Raw genomic sequence first — 17512 nt, 5'->3', positions numbered from 1 at the left:
TATAGTGACGCGTGTTTACAAAAGCTGCAAACACCTGTGAAAATTGTCAGAAAATCTTCAGCAGTTTGCTAGCAAGCTGAAAATGAAGAGAAATCTATCCTCATGTAAAGTACATTGTGGATTGATGCAGGAGTGTCCAGCCTGTGAGGTGACTTTAAGATGGTTCCGGACAAGAGATGCCTCTTCACTTGTGAATTATTTTGGCAAAGAATAAAAAGAAAATATCGGTGAATCAATATAGTGAAAAAATGCATCAGCAAATAATTGTTTATTTTTTAGTGAAGTTTTGGATTGTTTTCACCATTTTTTGAATGTTGCAATTTTACAGTTTCTGAGAACATTTTTTTCACGTAACGCATTTATTTATTTTTAAAAATTATTTTAGATCAGAGCCGGAAGAGTGGCAACACGTCACATATAGATCCTGATAAATCTCTTTTACAGCGTTGAGAAGTTGAAAATAAAGCTTTTCGCCCCCTGAACTTATCAGACAGAAACCACTTTGTTTTTTTATGCTGGCATTGCTTCAGCCTGAGGAGCTCCTGAACTAACGCAGCTCTGGAGCATCATGGTCCTCCACCACAGTATTATCTGCTTCAGGGAGGTTGTAGGAAATGGAAGTCCCATGACTGTGTGTCTTTCTTTCTGAGCAGCTTCTGTCTCACATAATGCCAGTCACCCATTATTTTAAGCCATTTGATCTTTGGCAAATGTGAATGGAGATGAACTGACACTTTATATTTTCCTTTATTATAATATGAAGCTTCACAGCAGTGGGTTGTTTTAGGAAAATAAAATATGCATTCAAGTTAGAGTAAGCTATGCTTTTATGCATGCTCTACAACCAACTACAGTGCTCATGTGCAAAAGTGATGCAGCCTTTGTTCACATAATTGCAAAGGATCCATAAGAAATATATGGATTTTCTTTTCATATATAGCCCAGCCCTTGATGTTTAGACCATTTAGTTTTAAATGTCTGAACCAGAGTGATTCTCATAAAGCTCCAGAGCAACAAATAAATCAACTTTATGGTTTCATTTTTTCAAATACTAGCTCTAGATGTAATTTCTTTTTGTTTGTTTGTCTTTAGAAATGGCGTCCAGCAGCAGCCTGGTATCCGAGGAGCAGCTTCTTTGCCCCATTTGTCTGGAAGTGTTCAAGCGACCAGTTTCCACTCCATGTGGACACAATTTCTGCATGTCCTGCATCTCTTACTACTGGGACATTGAAAGAGTCACCCAGTGTCCCATCTGTAAGGAATGTTTTCATATTAGACCTGATCTTAAGGTCAATACTTTCATTTCAGAGCTGGCATCACACTTCAGTTTACTTCATGTGACAAATGTTGACATCAATAGTACAAATCAACAGCCGACCTGCTCTGGCAGTGGGGTTTTATGTGACATCTGCACTGACGGTATCACAGAGGCCGTCAAATCCTGCTTGGAGTGTCTGGGTTCATTCTGCGATGTTCATCTAGAGCATCACTGCCAAGCATTTGGACTGAAGAGACACACTCTGGTTGAACCGAGGGCAAGCTTAAAAGACAGGGTCTGCAAAAAGCATAACAGGTTCCTGGAGCTCTTCTGCAGAGACGACAAGTCTGTGCTGTGCACAGTCTGCATCAGATCACACAACATAACACATGATGTGGTTCCTGTGCAGCAGGCGTACGACACACTGAAGGACCAGCTAGGGAAAGATGAGGGCAAGGTGCAGCGAATGATCCAGGAAAGGTTCCAGATAGTGCAAAGCATGAGTCAGTCTGTGACTGAAAGCACAAAAGAAGCAGAAGAAGAGATAGAAAACAGCATTCAAGACTTAATAGCACTGGAGTTTGAGCTCAAGAAGAGTCGGGAGATGCTCATCAAGGTGGCTAAAGAGAAGCAAAAAACCTCAGAGGAACAAGCAGAGAGGCACATCAGCAACATAAAGCGAGAGATTTCTGATCTGCAGGTGGCTGCTGCAAAGATAAATGAGCTAAAGGGGATGAAAAACCAGCTTCACTTTCTCCAGAGTTACCCAAACCCACGTCTCTTGCCACACACAATGGACCTGTCCACGTTCAGTTTTACCAACCTGGAGATACAACAGATGCGGAAATCTTTGACAAGATCATTTTCTCAGCTGCACATGTTACTGAATGAAATAAACACGGAGATAAATAAGTTCTCCGACAGCACGGAGGTGTCAAACGATACTGCGCTCAGATACATGCAGCAGTTTGAGGTGAATATCGTGCTTGATCCCGACACAGCTCACCCCCTGCTCAGTTTATCTGCCAACGGGAAACAAGTGAAATACAACATGGGAGCCGGATTGTGGGTGAACAACCAGATCCTGAAACCCAACACGTTCACCGAACATCTCGCCGTTGTGGGACAGAGAGGCTTCTCGTTCCGCAAGTTTTACTTTGAGGTTTATGTGGGTGAAAAGACAGAGTGGTGTCTGGGCGTGGCCACGGCGTCCCTCCAGAGGAGGGGGGCGATTGTGCGGACTTCTCATTGTGGGCTTTGGGCTATCTGGTTCCTGGAGGACAAGTTTGAAACCTTCTGTTCTCCAGACGTACCTGTGCATGTGGGGAAAGTAGAGAAAGTTGGGGTGTTTGTGGATTATGATGAAGGCAAGATTTCTTTCTGGGATGTGGTCAGTGCCGTACAGATTTACTGCTTTACTGAGTGTTTCTTCACTGAGGAGCTCTATCCGTACTTCAATCCCTGTGATAATGAATATGGTTCAAACTTGGATCCAATGATAATTGTTCCTGCTTGTCGTACAGAGTGAGCAGATGATTCAAATATTCTGATGGAAAAGTTGGAAAGAATTTATTGAGCATCTGGTCTCACACTGAAGTAACGCCTGTCTGTTAAACCCTCTGATGGTCGTTCTCTTTTCTCATTTTGCTGCTTTTTACTTCCAGCATTTGGCCAGAAAATGTGTACCCACCAGCCAATGACAGAATGCGGCTATGGGAACTTAAAAAGCACAGCTTTCCGTAAAAATAACATTAAAAAAGCACAAACACACATGCATGTGGTCTCTTGGACTTTTACATAAACTCTGTTGATGGAGCAGCTTCCCTAAAGGGTTGTGTGGAGGTGTGGATGTGTTTATGTTTTATAACATACTCCTGTGACACAATCAATGGACCATGTTTTATTTTTATAATCTACAGAAGTCATGATGTGTGTTTGGTATCCTAGTTCTCATTTTCTGTTTCTGTTGCAGTCTTCTCTGTTTAGTTTACTTGTGTCTTGTTTCTGGTTTAGCCTTTGTTCCTGTTCATTAGATTCACCTCATCTCATTAGTTTTATCCATTTCACCAGTGTCTTGTTCTGTTTCAGTATTTATACTCTTTGGTTTCTGTTCCCAGTTGCTGGTCCATTGTTTGTGTGTGCCTGTGTTTAGTCCTGTCCTCCTGTGTCTGCGTACCAGGGCTGTGACGATATGCATTTGTCCCAATTTTAATCGATTACTATTTTTTTGGGTGCCAATTCGGTTTGAATCGCGATTCTCACAATTCTTCAATATTGTTGATTTTTGAAGATTAAAAACAAAAAAAATGTACAAAACTTTTTTTTTTTCCACCTCATTTTTCTTGATTTCAATTTGGAAAAAAAACAACACAGTAGCCGGACCATCATTTTGCTGCTATAATGCCCAAGAAGACAAGTAAAAAGATCAATAAAAACATTAAAATGACATAAATTCTATAGCAAATTATTTTTATTTATTTGAAAAAAAAAATCTATTATTTAACAAAAAAAAAATATCTATTTTAAAATTGTGAAGCAAAAAATCACGATATTCAATTTTTCAATTCAATTTTCCCACTCTTACTGCATACCATCAGTTTTTGTTTTTGGGGATTAAAAACGCCTCCTTCCCTGCATCTATAGCTCCCGTTTCTGCATTTGGATGCTCACCTCCACCACCACCGTGACAACAGAGGGGTTTTCTGTCTGACTTCCTAAAAATTCGGCTGCTGCATTCGGTGGCTACTGGAGACTATGTTTCTGACTTGGGAAAATCAAAGAAAAAGTTCAAGTGTCATCAAAACAAAAGGCACTTTGCACAAAACATAAAATAGATTTTTTGTTATTGTTTGTCTTGAACAAAAAATTTCTCCATTTCAAGTGTCGATACTCAACTTTCTATACTTCAGAAGTACCTTTGCTCAGTAGTTAAATTGAAGAAATGTCATTTGAAATACTGTTTACAAGCATCGACAACTAAAAGTCAACATAATACTGTGACAAAGTCTCGAGGCACCCCTCATTTCTTCGTATTTTGTTTTCGGGAGTCAAACTTTCCTTTAATCAGTTAAAACAGTCTTAAGCAAAAGTTTTGCAGACCTGTCCAAAGTTTTTTAGACATTATTTTTTTTAACTCATTTGATCTCCAGTCCTTGTATCTGACCTTTTCCAGAGGAATGTGTTTCAAAACTGATTTATGAATCACTAAAGTACAAAAGACACAAGTGGCAACCTGTCCAGGGTGTACCCTGCCTCTCGCCCAGTGATTGCTGGGATAGGCTCCAGCTTCTATGCAACTCTTAAATGAACTAAGCAGTTAAGCAGATGGATGGATGGATGGATGGACAAAAGGCACCTAACACAAGGGATAAGCTACTTCACACCCATTATATAGAACTAGTTTTACACCAGTTACTAGGTACTTTGTTACTAGCGTTCATTCACAAAAACATATAATTTTTTTCTCATTTTTTTAGTTGCATCTATGAAAAATTTTAGAAAGTAAATAGCATTTTAACTTAAAAAGTATAAAGACTTGTTAGTGGAAATTTTGGGCATTTGTCTGCATAGTGTGCTGTGTTGCCTACATGCAGTTGAGAATATGGGACAAAAGAAGCGATGGACCTAAAAACAATCTATAGCTGATTAGCATCTGAGAGTGGTATTCTACATAAATAAGTGGGAAAAAAAGAAATCCAGTGAAGACCATACGGAGGACTAAAAAGATGCATCTAACTAGCCAGTAGTGACTAAGTGTTGGGTGTTTCCCTGCAGCAACACACCTGACTCAAATCATTATGTAACTACCAGACGTGTGCAGAGTTTGATGTGAAATGTTTGTCTAAGTCTGCTAATTAAGTCTGGAGTGTGTCAGGTGTGTTTCCGCAGGGAAACACTTGTAGGACTGATGCTCTCAAGACCAGAGTAGGCAACACCAATTTAGACCTTCAGCTGATCTGTATATTGTTCACTGAAGCTTTGTGAGAAATGGTCTCCACGTAAGGGTGGCTGCCAAGAAGCCATTCTTAACCCGTCGATACGAGACGTCTCGTGGGCGCAACATGACAAATGAATATATATTTTACTCAGTGCCCCCTCCACCGGCACAATTACAAAGCTAAGATGGGCATGTAGATTCATTAAACATTTATTTCAGACTAGTAGCAAATGAAATTTATCTTTGACACCAGGAACAGATGAAACTGCAACATCAAGAAAAGTCATCGGGCTCTGACTGTGTTAAAGCTTGTTAGAACTGCAACAACTGCGTTGCCTTTTCTGCATTTACTTCCTATTTTCCTGAGTATAAATGAAGAAATGAGGGGTGACTCCAAACCTTTGCTTCGCACTACAATATCCCTCTGAATTTAAATAAGGTGTCTAACATAAACCCTGAGACTTTCACAGAAAAATGACGGAATGATACCAGTGTTTGCAAACATTGTCGCCTCCATTCATTATTCATCATTAAGAGAGCGTAAATGGTCGTGTTAACAAAGCGTTAAATATTAACTAGCTAAACTCAAGCTAAATAAGTGATAAAGTTGTGTCAAATTATTCAGTTTATACAACAAGGTTGTATTTATTACTAATATCTTTGTTAATGAGGTAACAAATGCAAATTCTCTCATCTGAGAGAGTGAAGCCAGGAATTGTTTCCATCTGTGTTTGATCTGCATCACATTTTTTGTATTAAATGATTGATTAACTATTATAAACTATTTTCTGTACTTGCTTCAGCTTCATGCTATTGCTGTTTTATAATGGCAGGATGGTCATTTCAGGACTCTGACCGGCAGGTAGCTAAAACAAAGCGATGAAATGTCAAGCTGAAGGGTTTCTGGGATGTCGGTTTGTGGCTTGTAGCTGCAGGAACTCATTTTTCACACAAGTCATCTTGACATGTCAGTGGGATAAGAGAAGAAACAAATCAGAGCTGGACTCAGTAGATCTACTCGGATTATGCAGAGAACAGAAGAAAGCCATTTATTTTTGCAAAACATGATTCTTTGATGTAAGAAGAACAGGAAATTGTTCCTTTCGAAGTTTTATTTGATCAGTTGTTCTGATATATGAAACAAACATAAAGGCATGTTAATATTTATGTAATTCTAGACAATAATGCTTTATTTATATCATCTAAACCATGTAGAATATTTATTCTGTGTATAATGTGTTGATGTTTGATTGTAACTAAAATATTAAATGGCTGTGCAAGTATATTGTTCTGTAATGTAATAATACTTTTATATTCATCTTGATTATTTTTTTTATTAAAGTAAAAACAAGTATTACATAATCCAAAGAGCAGCATTATCACTGTGTACCTTCTTTCTTTCCATTTCTCTTTCTATTTCATCACCACTATGCATGTCTCATCTCCAGATTCCCTTTTTCTCCCCACTACTACTGCATTTTACTTCCTCTCTCAGCCTGTATGTCTCACTCAGGCTTTTTAATTCATCTCAACACCCGCAGCGCTCACACCCTCCTCATTGCCACGACAACCACACTCTGCCCATCGCCATGGGAACGCTCAGCCTCCCTGCTCCTATAATCCATTTCCCAGCCACAATGAGTATTTGACACGGTTTACACTCACAGGATGGCTGTATGATGGGGTTTGGGGGGTAGGGAGGTTGTAACAGTATATTCTTCACAAAACACATTATGATAATAATAAGAGAAGGCTGAATATTATTTTCGTAATTTAACCTGATTAGGCATAGTTGGGGGGTTTTTTTCGTATGGTTTTTTTTGGTAAACAAGGACATTTTTATTTACTCTATTTCCATGTTTTCAGGGTCTCAGATGTGCTGAAAAGCTTTGAGTTGATTTTCACATGATAAGACGAGCTGGTGCCATTGATGGATGGTGTGTTTTTTACGGCATTGCACCTAAATTTTCATTCATTTGTCAACGCATGTGCGGGTGTTGAAGCGGGGATATTTCAATGCTGGGAGCGAACCAGAGTGGGAGGAGTTTCTCACCCCACCCCCATCATCATCACCATCATCATGGCCTCCACTCATCTCAGGGATGTATAGGAAGGAGAGAAAAAATGAGGAGGGAAATGAAAAGCAGAAGGGTGCAGATTGAGAAAACAGGAGGGGAGAGGAGGATTGAGAGTTGAAGTGAGAGGATAAGAACAGGCAGAAGGAGAGGGGATTTATGAGTGTTTGAGTCAGTATGTGGGTTAAACTGAGGGGAAACAAAAAGACCAGAAGGGAGATTTGGTGTAGGAGGAAAGGATGCATGGATGGATGAAGGAAAAAAGTAAACGAAACATCCCTCCTACCTGAATTCTGCACTTCATTTAAGTAGCTGTCCTCAGCCACCACCTTCAGACAGAAGAGAAAAGATGCAAAAAGTAAAATAGATGACCTGAATTTGACTATTTAACTACGGTTTTACTTGGATAAAACAGATAAATCCCAATAAAACAAGCTTTCTAATGCTTATTTGTATTAAATCACATTAAACTTTATTTATAAAGCACTTTTCATGCAACCAGCAAAACACACTGCTTTATAAAATAATAACAATTACAAAAAAAATAACAAAGCCTTCACACACCAAAGTATTACATAGTAATATCCTTTACACATGCCATGAAAGCACCCCCCACCACTCCACCATTTCTGTTCTGAACAGACATGAATTCCTATCCTTAGTCACTGTCTCTTAACTGAATATAGACATGAAATTTTAAATAGAAACAAACATCTGTCTTGAAATCGCTGTGAGGAAACAATATATTGGGGATCCATTCACATCAGGAACAAGCCCAGCCTCTGCCATGGATGGCATCACTACAGGAGCAGCCAAGATCATGGCAAGCTGCGGTCCACACTACAGCCATACGGCTGCAGTGCAGGACCCCCAGCCACCTGTTTCAACAATTCTGAAGACCAAACAGGCAAAGCCCCTGGTGGAAAACAGTGGGGTATTAAAATGTTACAACAAACATCAAACAGAATCTTGTCCTTAGATTAAAAAGAAAAAAAAGTTAAGTTTGACTGCTGGTATTAGTAAGACACAAAAGAAAGCACCAAGGCCCTAAAAGTAAAAGTGCAGCTTCAGGTTCCAGTATGTTCACTGATTCTTAACCATAAACTGTGTTAACCTGGTGTGCACGTTTGTCACATTTACAGACAGTGTGGGAGATGCAGCAACATGCATCCTGTATCCACATGTAGAATCAGCAGGAGAGAAGTATGACTCATATGAGTTCTACATCAAAGAAATGGTCATAAATTAAAAATAAAATTGTCATAAAGGAGGGAGGAATAGGGGTCAGATGGCACACTTACGCACAGCGTTGTAGGCTGACATGTACAACCGTTTATTCATTTTGAGTTACATTTAGTAAATAACGTGACAACTGTCCATTAGAAAACAACTCATAATGTTGTATTTGTATGAAAATTCCAGAGGTTCATGTAGATGGAGCTTCTCTTTACACAGAGCTGTTTCTTCATGCTTCAGTAATCATTTCCATTATCAGTGTCACATCAGAATATGTAATAGCTACACGTCCAAAATGCAAAAGGTAGAAATTTCACTGTGGAAGCTGAATTTTTATGTCAAAAAACTATAACATGTGACTAGTATGAGAACTTTGATTGTGTTTCACAGTTACAGTCAGTAGAGTGTTAAGATGTGGAGAATGCAGACCCAACTGCAGGAAAGCGGTGTGCATGCAGGAATCCAAGGTTTAATCAACAATAATAAAACAAAATGCAGAAAACGTGGAAACACAACGGACGATTCAGCAACAAGTAACTGAAATCAAGTTGTATAAATAGATAGATAGATAGATAGATAGATAGATAGATAGATAGATAGATAGATAGATAGTCTACAAAGACGCAAACCAAAACCCAGAACCATGACAGTCACATTTTTTGTGAACCGTTATAAATATACAGAGGCATTTCTAATAAGGCCATGTACACATGGAAATGGTACAATTTGGTTTCAAAAGTTTCTGTAAATTTGGAATCGTTTTAAAAAGCTCCAACAAAACCATGCAAACCATGTCGCATCATGTTCAGTAGCTTTCACAGTACAAACGCCACCCTGTAATCTGCCATTGGTGTAGCTGTTGGTGGTTTGCACACCTCTCCCTTACACACTAAGGAAGAGGTGTTGTGAATTCAGGAAAGATGTGTGTCGGTTGTAAATATAGAAATGAGGAAATACATAAAATACTTTTTATATTTGCACATAGTGGGAATGCTTTAATGAAGCTTACTTAAAATTCAGTAAGAATCCATAAAAAACTGAAATACAGATGTCTTAAATCAGCCTCACATGCATACAAAGTCTGTTCTTTAAAATTCCATTTCCTGCCTACTTGTCACGTCAAACTGGAGGAGAGTAAAGGGGCATTTTCACAAACAAGAGCTGCTTGACTGGAAATGTAGCAGCACACTTGTCAAACTCAAATAACAGCACAAGAATTTGTTAGTTCAGCCAGTTTTTTATGACCAAATGAAAAAGTAGCTACATGATACTTCTTAAATTAATTCACTTTATCACAGACTAATCTTCATTTGCTTTTAACTCAGACTGATGCAGTTTTGTCGCACATCATAGTCCTGTTTAACCCGTTTAAAGATGTAACGAGGAGGTTGAATTTCTCAGAGCTGACCCAACCGATAAAACGTGTTTGAGAAAGACAAAGTTTGCTGAACACACCCTCACAGTCAAACATGAGTTATGTTGAAAAAACCTAACTGTTCCCTTTCAGCAAGTTCAGGAATTCCTCCCATATTTTAGAGTATATCTATTAGTGAGAACAGATTTAGCAAAAACAATCTCCTATTGTGTGTGGTATAAAAAACACAGCTTCGAGAATGTCTATCGATAAACCATCTACACATGGCTCATGAGGAGAAATACCAAGTAAGTGTTACAAGAAACATATTTCTGGACATGGTGTCATACTTCAAAGCACGGGAGATCTAATTTAACCTCCACATGTCTAATTCTGCCTCATGCAATCACTGATCACAGTCTCAATGACACAAACCAACATGAATCAACACATTGTCAGAACCATTCAGCGTCATACCGTGCTGCAGGAAGCAGCCTCCTACTTTAGGATCATTGTTGTAGAAGCGAGTATTTAAAGCTAAATAATTATCTTTTCCAGACAAATACTTTAGATTTAGTGCATAAACATACTTTAAATTGTTAAAATGAAACAGAGAAAACATTAATCTACTTTAATTTAACCCTTTGATGCATCATTTCCACTACAGTGTACACCCATTTAAAAGCTGTTTTCTAGTATTCATATCACTCACTCACTCATAATATAGAGTACAAAATTTCATATATACATATTTACTAAGTTTACTAAGTTCACCTCAGTGATAAGAAGGACAAGAAAATGATACATGTTCATTTTTAGAGAATATGTCTATTAAATAAATATGACAATATTTTATTTTACAAATATTTGAATATATAAAATAAATAAACTTAATCAAATAAAATAAAATTAAATACAATGGTAAATGTCTCTGTACATGTCTGTAGGTAATGTGGCATTGCTTTGGTTTTTGTTTTTTTGTTGTTTTTTTTTAAATTAATTTTTATTAATTTACAAATCAGTGTGTTAAGGATCTAGAATTATTCTGGTGGCTTGTTGCACCAGCCCCCCATCCACCATCTGTAAGGTCATTTTAACGCTTCTTCGTTGTAACGGGGAGTGTTATGGCCATCTGACATTTAGACATCTTTAAACTTGGCATTGCTTGTGGTCATTTTTAAAGACTTACCTTTCATGTTTTGTCATTTTTCTTTAGAATTCCACATTTATTCCTTTATTTTTGTTCATACGTTTTTTCTGTGACACCATTATTACATAGAACGGAGCGCTGTGACATTGACCTGCTACTTAAGCCTGGTCTCCTTGTGCGATCTTCAGATATTGTTTCCCTTTTCTACTCTGCTTTTCTTAAAAGCGTTGTGTAACTGCCATCAAATTTTGATGAAATAGGCACGTTTCAACTCATACTGCTCTCACAAATTTAATGCTTCGTGTCATGGAGGAGAGATGACTCAACCCAGCAACCCACTACACAAACACACAGATATACACGCATACAGTACAACACTGACATGTACACAACCTCCCAGGGGAGCCGCACAGTCTAATGATGTTAGAGCAGGAACAGGTGACCTGCACTCATGAACATGGGTGCTGATATCTTCATTCATGTCAATCACACGGTTTGATTACAGTGGTAATCTGCTGAGACGCTCTCACAGCTGCGTCCACTGCATAGCTACACACACACACACACAAACACACACATGCCACAGGGAAGGAGATACTGTACCCAGAAATAAAGCAAGACCATTAGAGCTGAGGAAATTCATGGTTTCAGGTGAATCTAAAGTCTGTTTTGAGCAGAGAATCTGGAGAATCTGCAGGGCTTCTCCAGTGCTTATTATCGCTCACTTTTATGAGTCAGGATTATCGTTTAAATATTTGGTTACGGAGATTACCTGTGTCAATAAGAGGGAGAAACTTCCCTCCCCTAATGAAGCAATTTAGTGTTTAAACTGTGAAACTCTGTGGTGCAGTAATTCCCTTCACTCTGCTTGTTGTAATATACAATAATTATAGAAAAATCCTCGGAGTAGAAGCCCGGCTTAATGAAACGGCTGACGTTGCCTTTCTTCTTTTCTATTGTTGCTCACATTGAGACCGATTAGGATCTTATCCTGTCATCAGGAATGGTTGAGGGTTTGGGATGGTTCTGGCATATTTGTATTTTCAGTTCTGCTGCAGATTGAATTTTCCCATTGATATGCACCATTTGTTTTGGCTCCAGTGCAAGCCATTTTTTATTGTGTAGATGGGAAATGCCGTTTTTTGTTTTTTGTTTTTTTTTTTTTGCTTCTGTTGGTTTTGAAGTGGAAAAAGTTCAATATAAGCACAAAAAACTAATCATGCAGTTATTGAATCCTTGTCACACAGAAACTGTGCTTCACATTTATCAGACTTGATTGTGAACCAGCCTTTTTGTGGGGGGACTGTTTCATCAGAGCAGCAAGGCTCAAACCAAAAGATTAATCTAATGTTTGTTTTGTTTTATAATTAACTCATTAAAAAGGTGTAACTCCTTTTCATCACTTCTTTGCACCTCCATGAATTTTTCTGCATTTTCTTGTAATCATCTCTATTCTTAATAATGGTGTCCACTTGGAGGACATGTTTGATCTATTTTCTTTATTTTGTCATTGCTCTTCAACATATTTTTGGATGTTTTTAGTGCCAAAACATCTTGTACGAGAAATGTTGATGCATCATTGACATCCACGCACAATCATAACAGCAACCATTTGCAAGTAAATAAATGTTGATAAGAAGAAGTTTGGAGAAAATCCTCTACATCTTTTACAAAACTAGAAATGGCCTAAACTGCAGCACGAATCCCATGTATAAACATCTGAGAGAAAAACATCCTGGAACTAGTGTAAATAATTATCATGATGAGTATTCTCTGATCGTTTAGTGTTGATCATTGTGTGATTGATTACCTGTTGTGTTTGAAACAAACAGCATGAATTAGCAAATGCAAATGAACAGTATGGCAAAGCTACAGTTTTCCATCACGTTTGTGAGTCATAGCCAGTTTGTAGTGGACCTCCTGGTGATTATTTTAATTTTGTGTACCATCACAGCCTTGCCAATGGTCCAGTACTGTCTTCCATTAAAATTGCAGCACATTTTAAAGTGGCAGTTTTTGTAGCCAAAGGCTGTGTGAATGTAAAGTTTAGATACAATCAATAAGATAAAGAAAAAGTTTGTCAAATTGCTTTTTAGTCTATTAAAAGTCACAATAGTATATGAAAACTTCCAAATAGCTGAAGCTCCAGTCCCCAGATGGTGAAGCATTACTCCCCATATGGTCAGTGCAGGTGCATGAATACCCGTAGCTCCAACTTAATTATAAATCCTCCAGACTGGTCTGTACAACTTATAAGCAACAACTGTGTGTTTGTGACCATTTACATTGACACACCTTGAGATCGCTCTTTTATAGATACCTTTTTTTTGAGGGGCTTTAAAGTTACATTTTTTTGTCAGGCTGCATTTATGTTGCACCTACAGACTTGAAAGTAGCCAATGCCTTAAAGGTCCCATAATATATATTTTTTCAACAATTTCATCTGGATGTCAGAGCTCTAGCAACATTGTTTTAAAATAGTATTACCGCTAGTTTAGCCTTCGTCCTTAATTTCAGCCATTCCTAAAGTGCCTTTACTGAGTTCAGGTTTCTGTGTCTGAACCTTTAAATCAGTGATCCTCAATCCTGGTCCCTGAGGCCTGATAAGCTGCAGGTTTTTCCCAGCTGCAACACACGTGATTCAAATCAACGTGTATTTAGCAGACATGTGCAGAGCTTGTCTAAGTCTGAGACAGACGTTTTCCAGCTGGGTTACTTAATTATAAAACTAGTGAGGCCCTCGAGGACCAGGACTGAGGATCCCTGTTTTAAATGTTCATGACTGCCGGTCCACATCAACTCCGCGCCCATCTCAGGAAGACGATGCGGCTTTCACTGGTGACCGATCGAGGGTTTTTTTTTATATGGGCTAGTTGGAGGGCAGTGGAGTAGCCATTACTGGGTGGAGTATGAGTTTCCCTTTGTGAGGTTACAAAGGGAAATATGTTAAACTCACCCATTAAAGCACACATTAAGCAAAAAATGTGAAGCAAACAACTGGGAGAGGTGACAGAATGACATCATTTTTTGGCCTCATACAGACATTACAGACTATGGGGACATATGACTGTTTTCCATGATATGGGAGGTTTAAAATCCTTCTTTGCACTTCATCCCTGCATGTACATATGCCACACAGACTGCGTTTTGGGGAGGTTTGCTGCTTCCAATAGAACATCAGACTTTAAAAATTGCTCTCTGAAACGGCACAAGCAGACCAAGGATTTTTGCTGATTCTGTTAGAATGAATGGAAATCATCACTATCTGCATCAATACTGAAAGACATGCCATCATCGTTAATACAGCAGCAACATTGATTTTCTTTTCATTGCGTTCAGAGTGTCATATCCAAGCTGTCAGTTTCAGTTCAGCACAAAGTGCAATAAAAAGCCAGAGCAAGCCATTCTTACGGGCCTAATTGCTCAACTTTGTTCATATTATGACCTTTAATGAGCCTACAACACCTGCAGGAGGCTTCACTAGTAAAAGCTTTCAATTCCACCAGTCACAGAATTCATATTGAAAATGTATAAATACATTTTGTTCCTGACCACATTATCTTGTTCATTAGAACCATTCATGAGCTGTTCAAGTAGAGTGAAGCAGAAACAGAAACATGTGGGTGAAATGCGGTCGTGTCTGCAAAACAAGAGCCTCGTTCTTACACTTCGTGCCACAACGTTTACAGCTCTAACTCGGTTAAATAACCCCTAAAACAACTACTATGTCACATTTTATAAGAAGAAACTGCATATAAAAAACAACTGTATGATGGTCAAAGATAATATTAAATAAGGATTCCAGCTGTAAAAGCTGACAAAAACATTTTTTACCTGCATTCAAAGATCATCCTGAAATTAACTTCTAGTTATATAAAATGGATTAAGATAAAATACAGTTTATGCATAAGACTGGATGTCTGCCTTCAGTGTGCATGTTGGCTATTTAAGTTCAGAGAAAACTGTCTCTGAGCTCCTGAAAAGTAAAGAAATGTGTGTTTGGTTGATTACTTTCCTTTAATACAACTGGTGCTGTATAAAACATCATTTGAAAGTCTGATCAGTCACCTTTACAGCAAAGGACGTCCATGTGAAGAATAAAAAATAAAAAAAATTTAAAAAATTCAGCGTGTTGTGCTTAGAATAATATAGAATAAACATTTAAACAACAATAGGCTCCGGCTATACTTTGTATAGTTCGGACCCTAAAAAAACACAGCTAAAGGTGCCTCCAGTGCCAAAAATCTCTTTTATGTCAACAAAGAATACATTTCCTCACTTTTTGTGCTACGCTTCTGCATCCCATCATGCAATTTGAAGGCAAACACCATTCATTTTGCTATTGTTCATTGCTTTCTGCCTTCTGCCGCTTGGAGACCAGAAACAAAAGTAAAAGTTTGCAGATTTCAGAAAATTGATGATTTAATTTAACAGGCTCGTTTACATGTGGACATTGCTAGTTTTTTTAGGATGACAATGGCCACAAAAGAAAGTGCTGCAGAATAAGAAGACTGGAGTGACTAAAAGACTTATTGAGGCTGAAAAGTCATCAGCAGTGTGCATTTCTGCACGCACGACTGCTTTAAGGGTCTAATTCCTTCCAGCAGACCCTAATGGCTTCTCACATATTAACACAACGCACTCTTTCTGTTGCAACTTAAGCACAGAAGATTAAATGTAAATGAGTAAATAGGCTACATTGATTATTGTTTCATGAACTGACCGCTTTGCGCACCAGATGTTGCACTAAATTACTAAACATGACTTTCAGGGGTCACTCAGCATGCTCTGACCTACACCTGACAACACCACCTGCTCCCCTGGTTTGCTGTTTCAACCTGTCTAAGTTTGACCAAATCGCTGTGGCAAGCTTCAACCGTGCGTGCAGGGTTCATCCCCACAACTCCGCGCGCGCACAGGAGCCACCGAGGGGCTCCTCTCATGATATCCAGCTAGAGGGTAAAGGGAGGAGGAGGGAGATGTAGTTGGCGGGTCGAGACTATGCGTGTGCATGTGTCTGTGCGCGTAAATCAATAAAGGCTCTGCTTAATTGGCAAATGTGCCGCGAACATGGCATCATTAACTGGTTTCAGATGCGGATTGGGGTCCGGTGACGCCCCGACCTGCACCTGCTTTGTTGGAGAGATGCCTCCTGGATTAATCAGCTCTGGGTTTATTGTGAGGCTTGAAAGCACCTTGCATGAGCCAGACCTTAAACTAAGACACATACAGATTTAAATTCTTGCAGCTATATGATTATAAATCTTATTATAAGAGTAAATATCGACCTAATTAGGGTTTGGTTTTAGTATCCCAAAATGTGGGGCAGGTCATTAAAGCGTGACTGTCACGAGACCTGGGGGGAAAAAAGCAAGAAAAATCAGGCCAATTTGAAAAAGAAGAAAGGGGGGAAAAATCAGCTTATCATTCTTCTTATGAGACAGGACAGAGTTCTTACCTCCGCCAGCAGCGGTAGCCAGAGGCAGGCGATGCCGAGCAAGTGCAACATTCCCCGGCTGGTGAGAGCCATCCTTCCCGCCCGGTGTGTCGGTGTCATAGCCGGAACAAGCGCCTCTCCTCTCCCATCTCTGAGTCCAACCTGTCCGCGAGGTGAACCGTTATCTTCTGCGCGCCCGTGCAAGAAACGTGCGTGATGATGTAGGTGGGAGGTTGTACGCGCAGAAAAGACAGGGTGCGGCAGTGTGAACGGGATGGAAAACACACACACACACACACACACACGCCGATTTGATTGTGTTGAGCTCTGCAAAAACCTTATGCCACTCTCCCCATTTGTCCGTCTATCTCTCTCTCTCTTGCTCTCTTTCTCTCTCTCTCTCTCTCTTACACACGCATACACACACCTTGGTTTCTGCAGGCAACCTATGTCACTTCTGCTCTTGCTTTATTGGACAGTTTGGCACAAATACTCAATAGCAAGATCAGTAAAATCACCTCATACAGTCGTCATAGCAATAAGGTGAGTGAGATAACTGTCGATTGTAGTTCACTTCGTTTCCCAGATACAAGAAAAAAAGAAGAAAAAAAAAGATTTTACCTAAACCTCAACATGAAATGCAGTTTTCTTTGACTTTCATTTGTTTTGCATGACAACACTGATTCAGGGTGATGTAGCAGTCAAAACTCTGCCACATAATACACAAGGTCTGAATAGAGATATGCTTTGGGCTTTAGGACCACACCTTGACAACCTTTAACTCACCTTAAAGCTGGTTAATGTCTTCTGGGCCACATCGGCTGTAAAACCCATAAAGCTGTGCCATATCTGAGTCATAAGAGCCATACACAACCCAGAGTATAGTCCCAAATACATCTGGGTTGACAGATCAGACATCCATAACAGATTTCACAACATGTTTAGCCAAATTTTCATATTTATCAACTTAAAAAATAATAATAATAATAATGACTTAGTCAAAAACTGGGATAAAAGAGCATCTTATGACATCAGTATTTATGCCATTTTGTAAAACTAACAACA

General features: G+C 38.9%; 2 protein-coding genes across 2 annotated transcripts in view; one reads left to right on the top strand and one right to left on the bottom strand.

Annotated features, from left to right (window-relative positions):
- Window positions 1-16567, bottom strand: part of LOC306771868 (neurotrypsin) — a gene marked incomplete at both ends in the record, with an annotated part of 47027 nt that extends 30460 nt beyond the window's left edge. The window contains 2 exons of the mRNA XM_079261190.1: window positions 7557-7599; window positions 16469-16567. Coding sequence (XP_079117316.1) covers window positions 7557-7599; window positions 16469-16567 — 142 coding nt within the window. The remainder of the gene's footprint in view (window positions 1-7556; window positions 7600-16468) is intronic.
- Window positions 1095-2786, top strand: LOC306771283 (nuclear factor 7, ovary-like; the record flags this gene model as incomplete). The annotated part of the gene is made up of 1 exon (XM_079260425.1): window positions 1095-2786. The coding sequence occupies one exon, from the start codon at window positions 1095-1097 to the stop codon at window positions 2784-2786; it is 1692 nt and encodes a 563-aa protein (XP_079116551.1).
- Window positions 16568-17512: the final 945 nt, after the last annotated feature.

The sequence above is a fragment of the Telmatherina bonti genome, assembly GCF_933228915.1.
Source record: "Telmatherina bonti genome assembly, chromosome: 21".
In the NCBI taxonomy this organism is placed as follows: domain Eukaryota; kingdom Metazoa; phylum Chordata; class Actinopteri; order Atheriniformes; family Telmatherinidae; genus Telmatherina; species Telmatherina bonti.
Note: the sequence above shows the minus strand (reverse complement) of the source record. Positions and strands in the feature narration are given on the sequence as shown.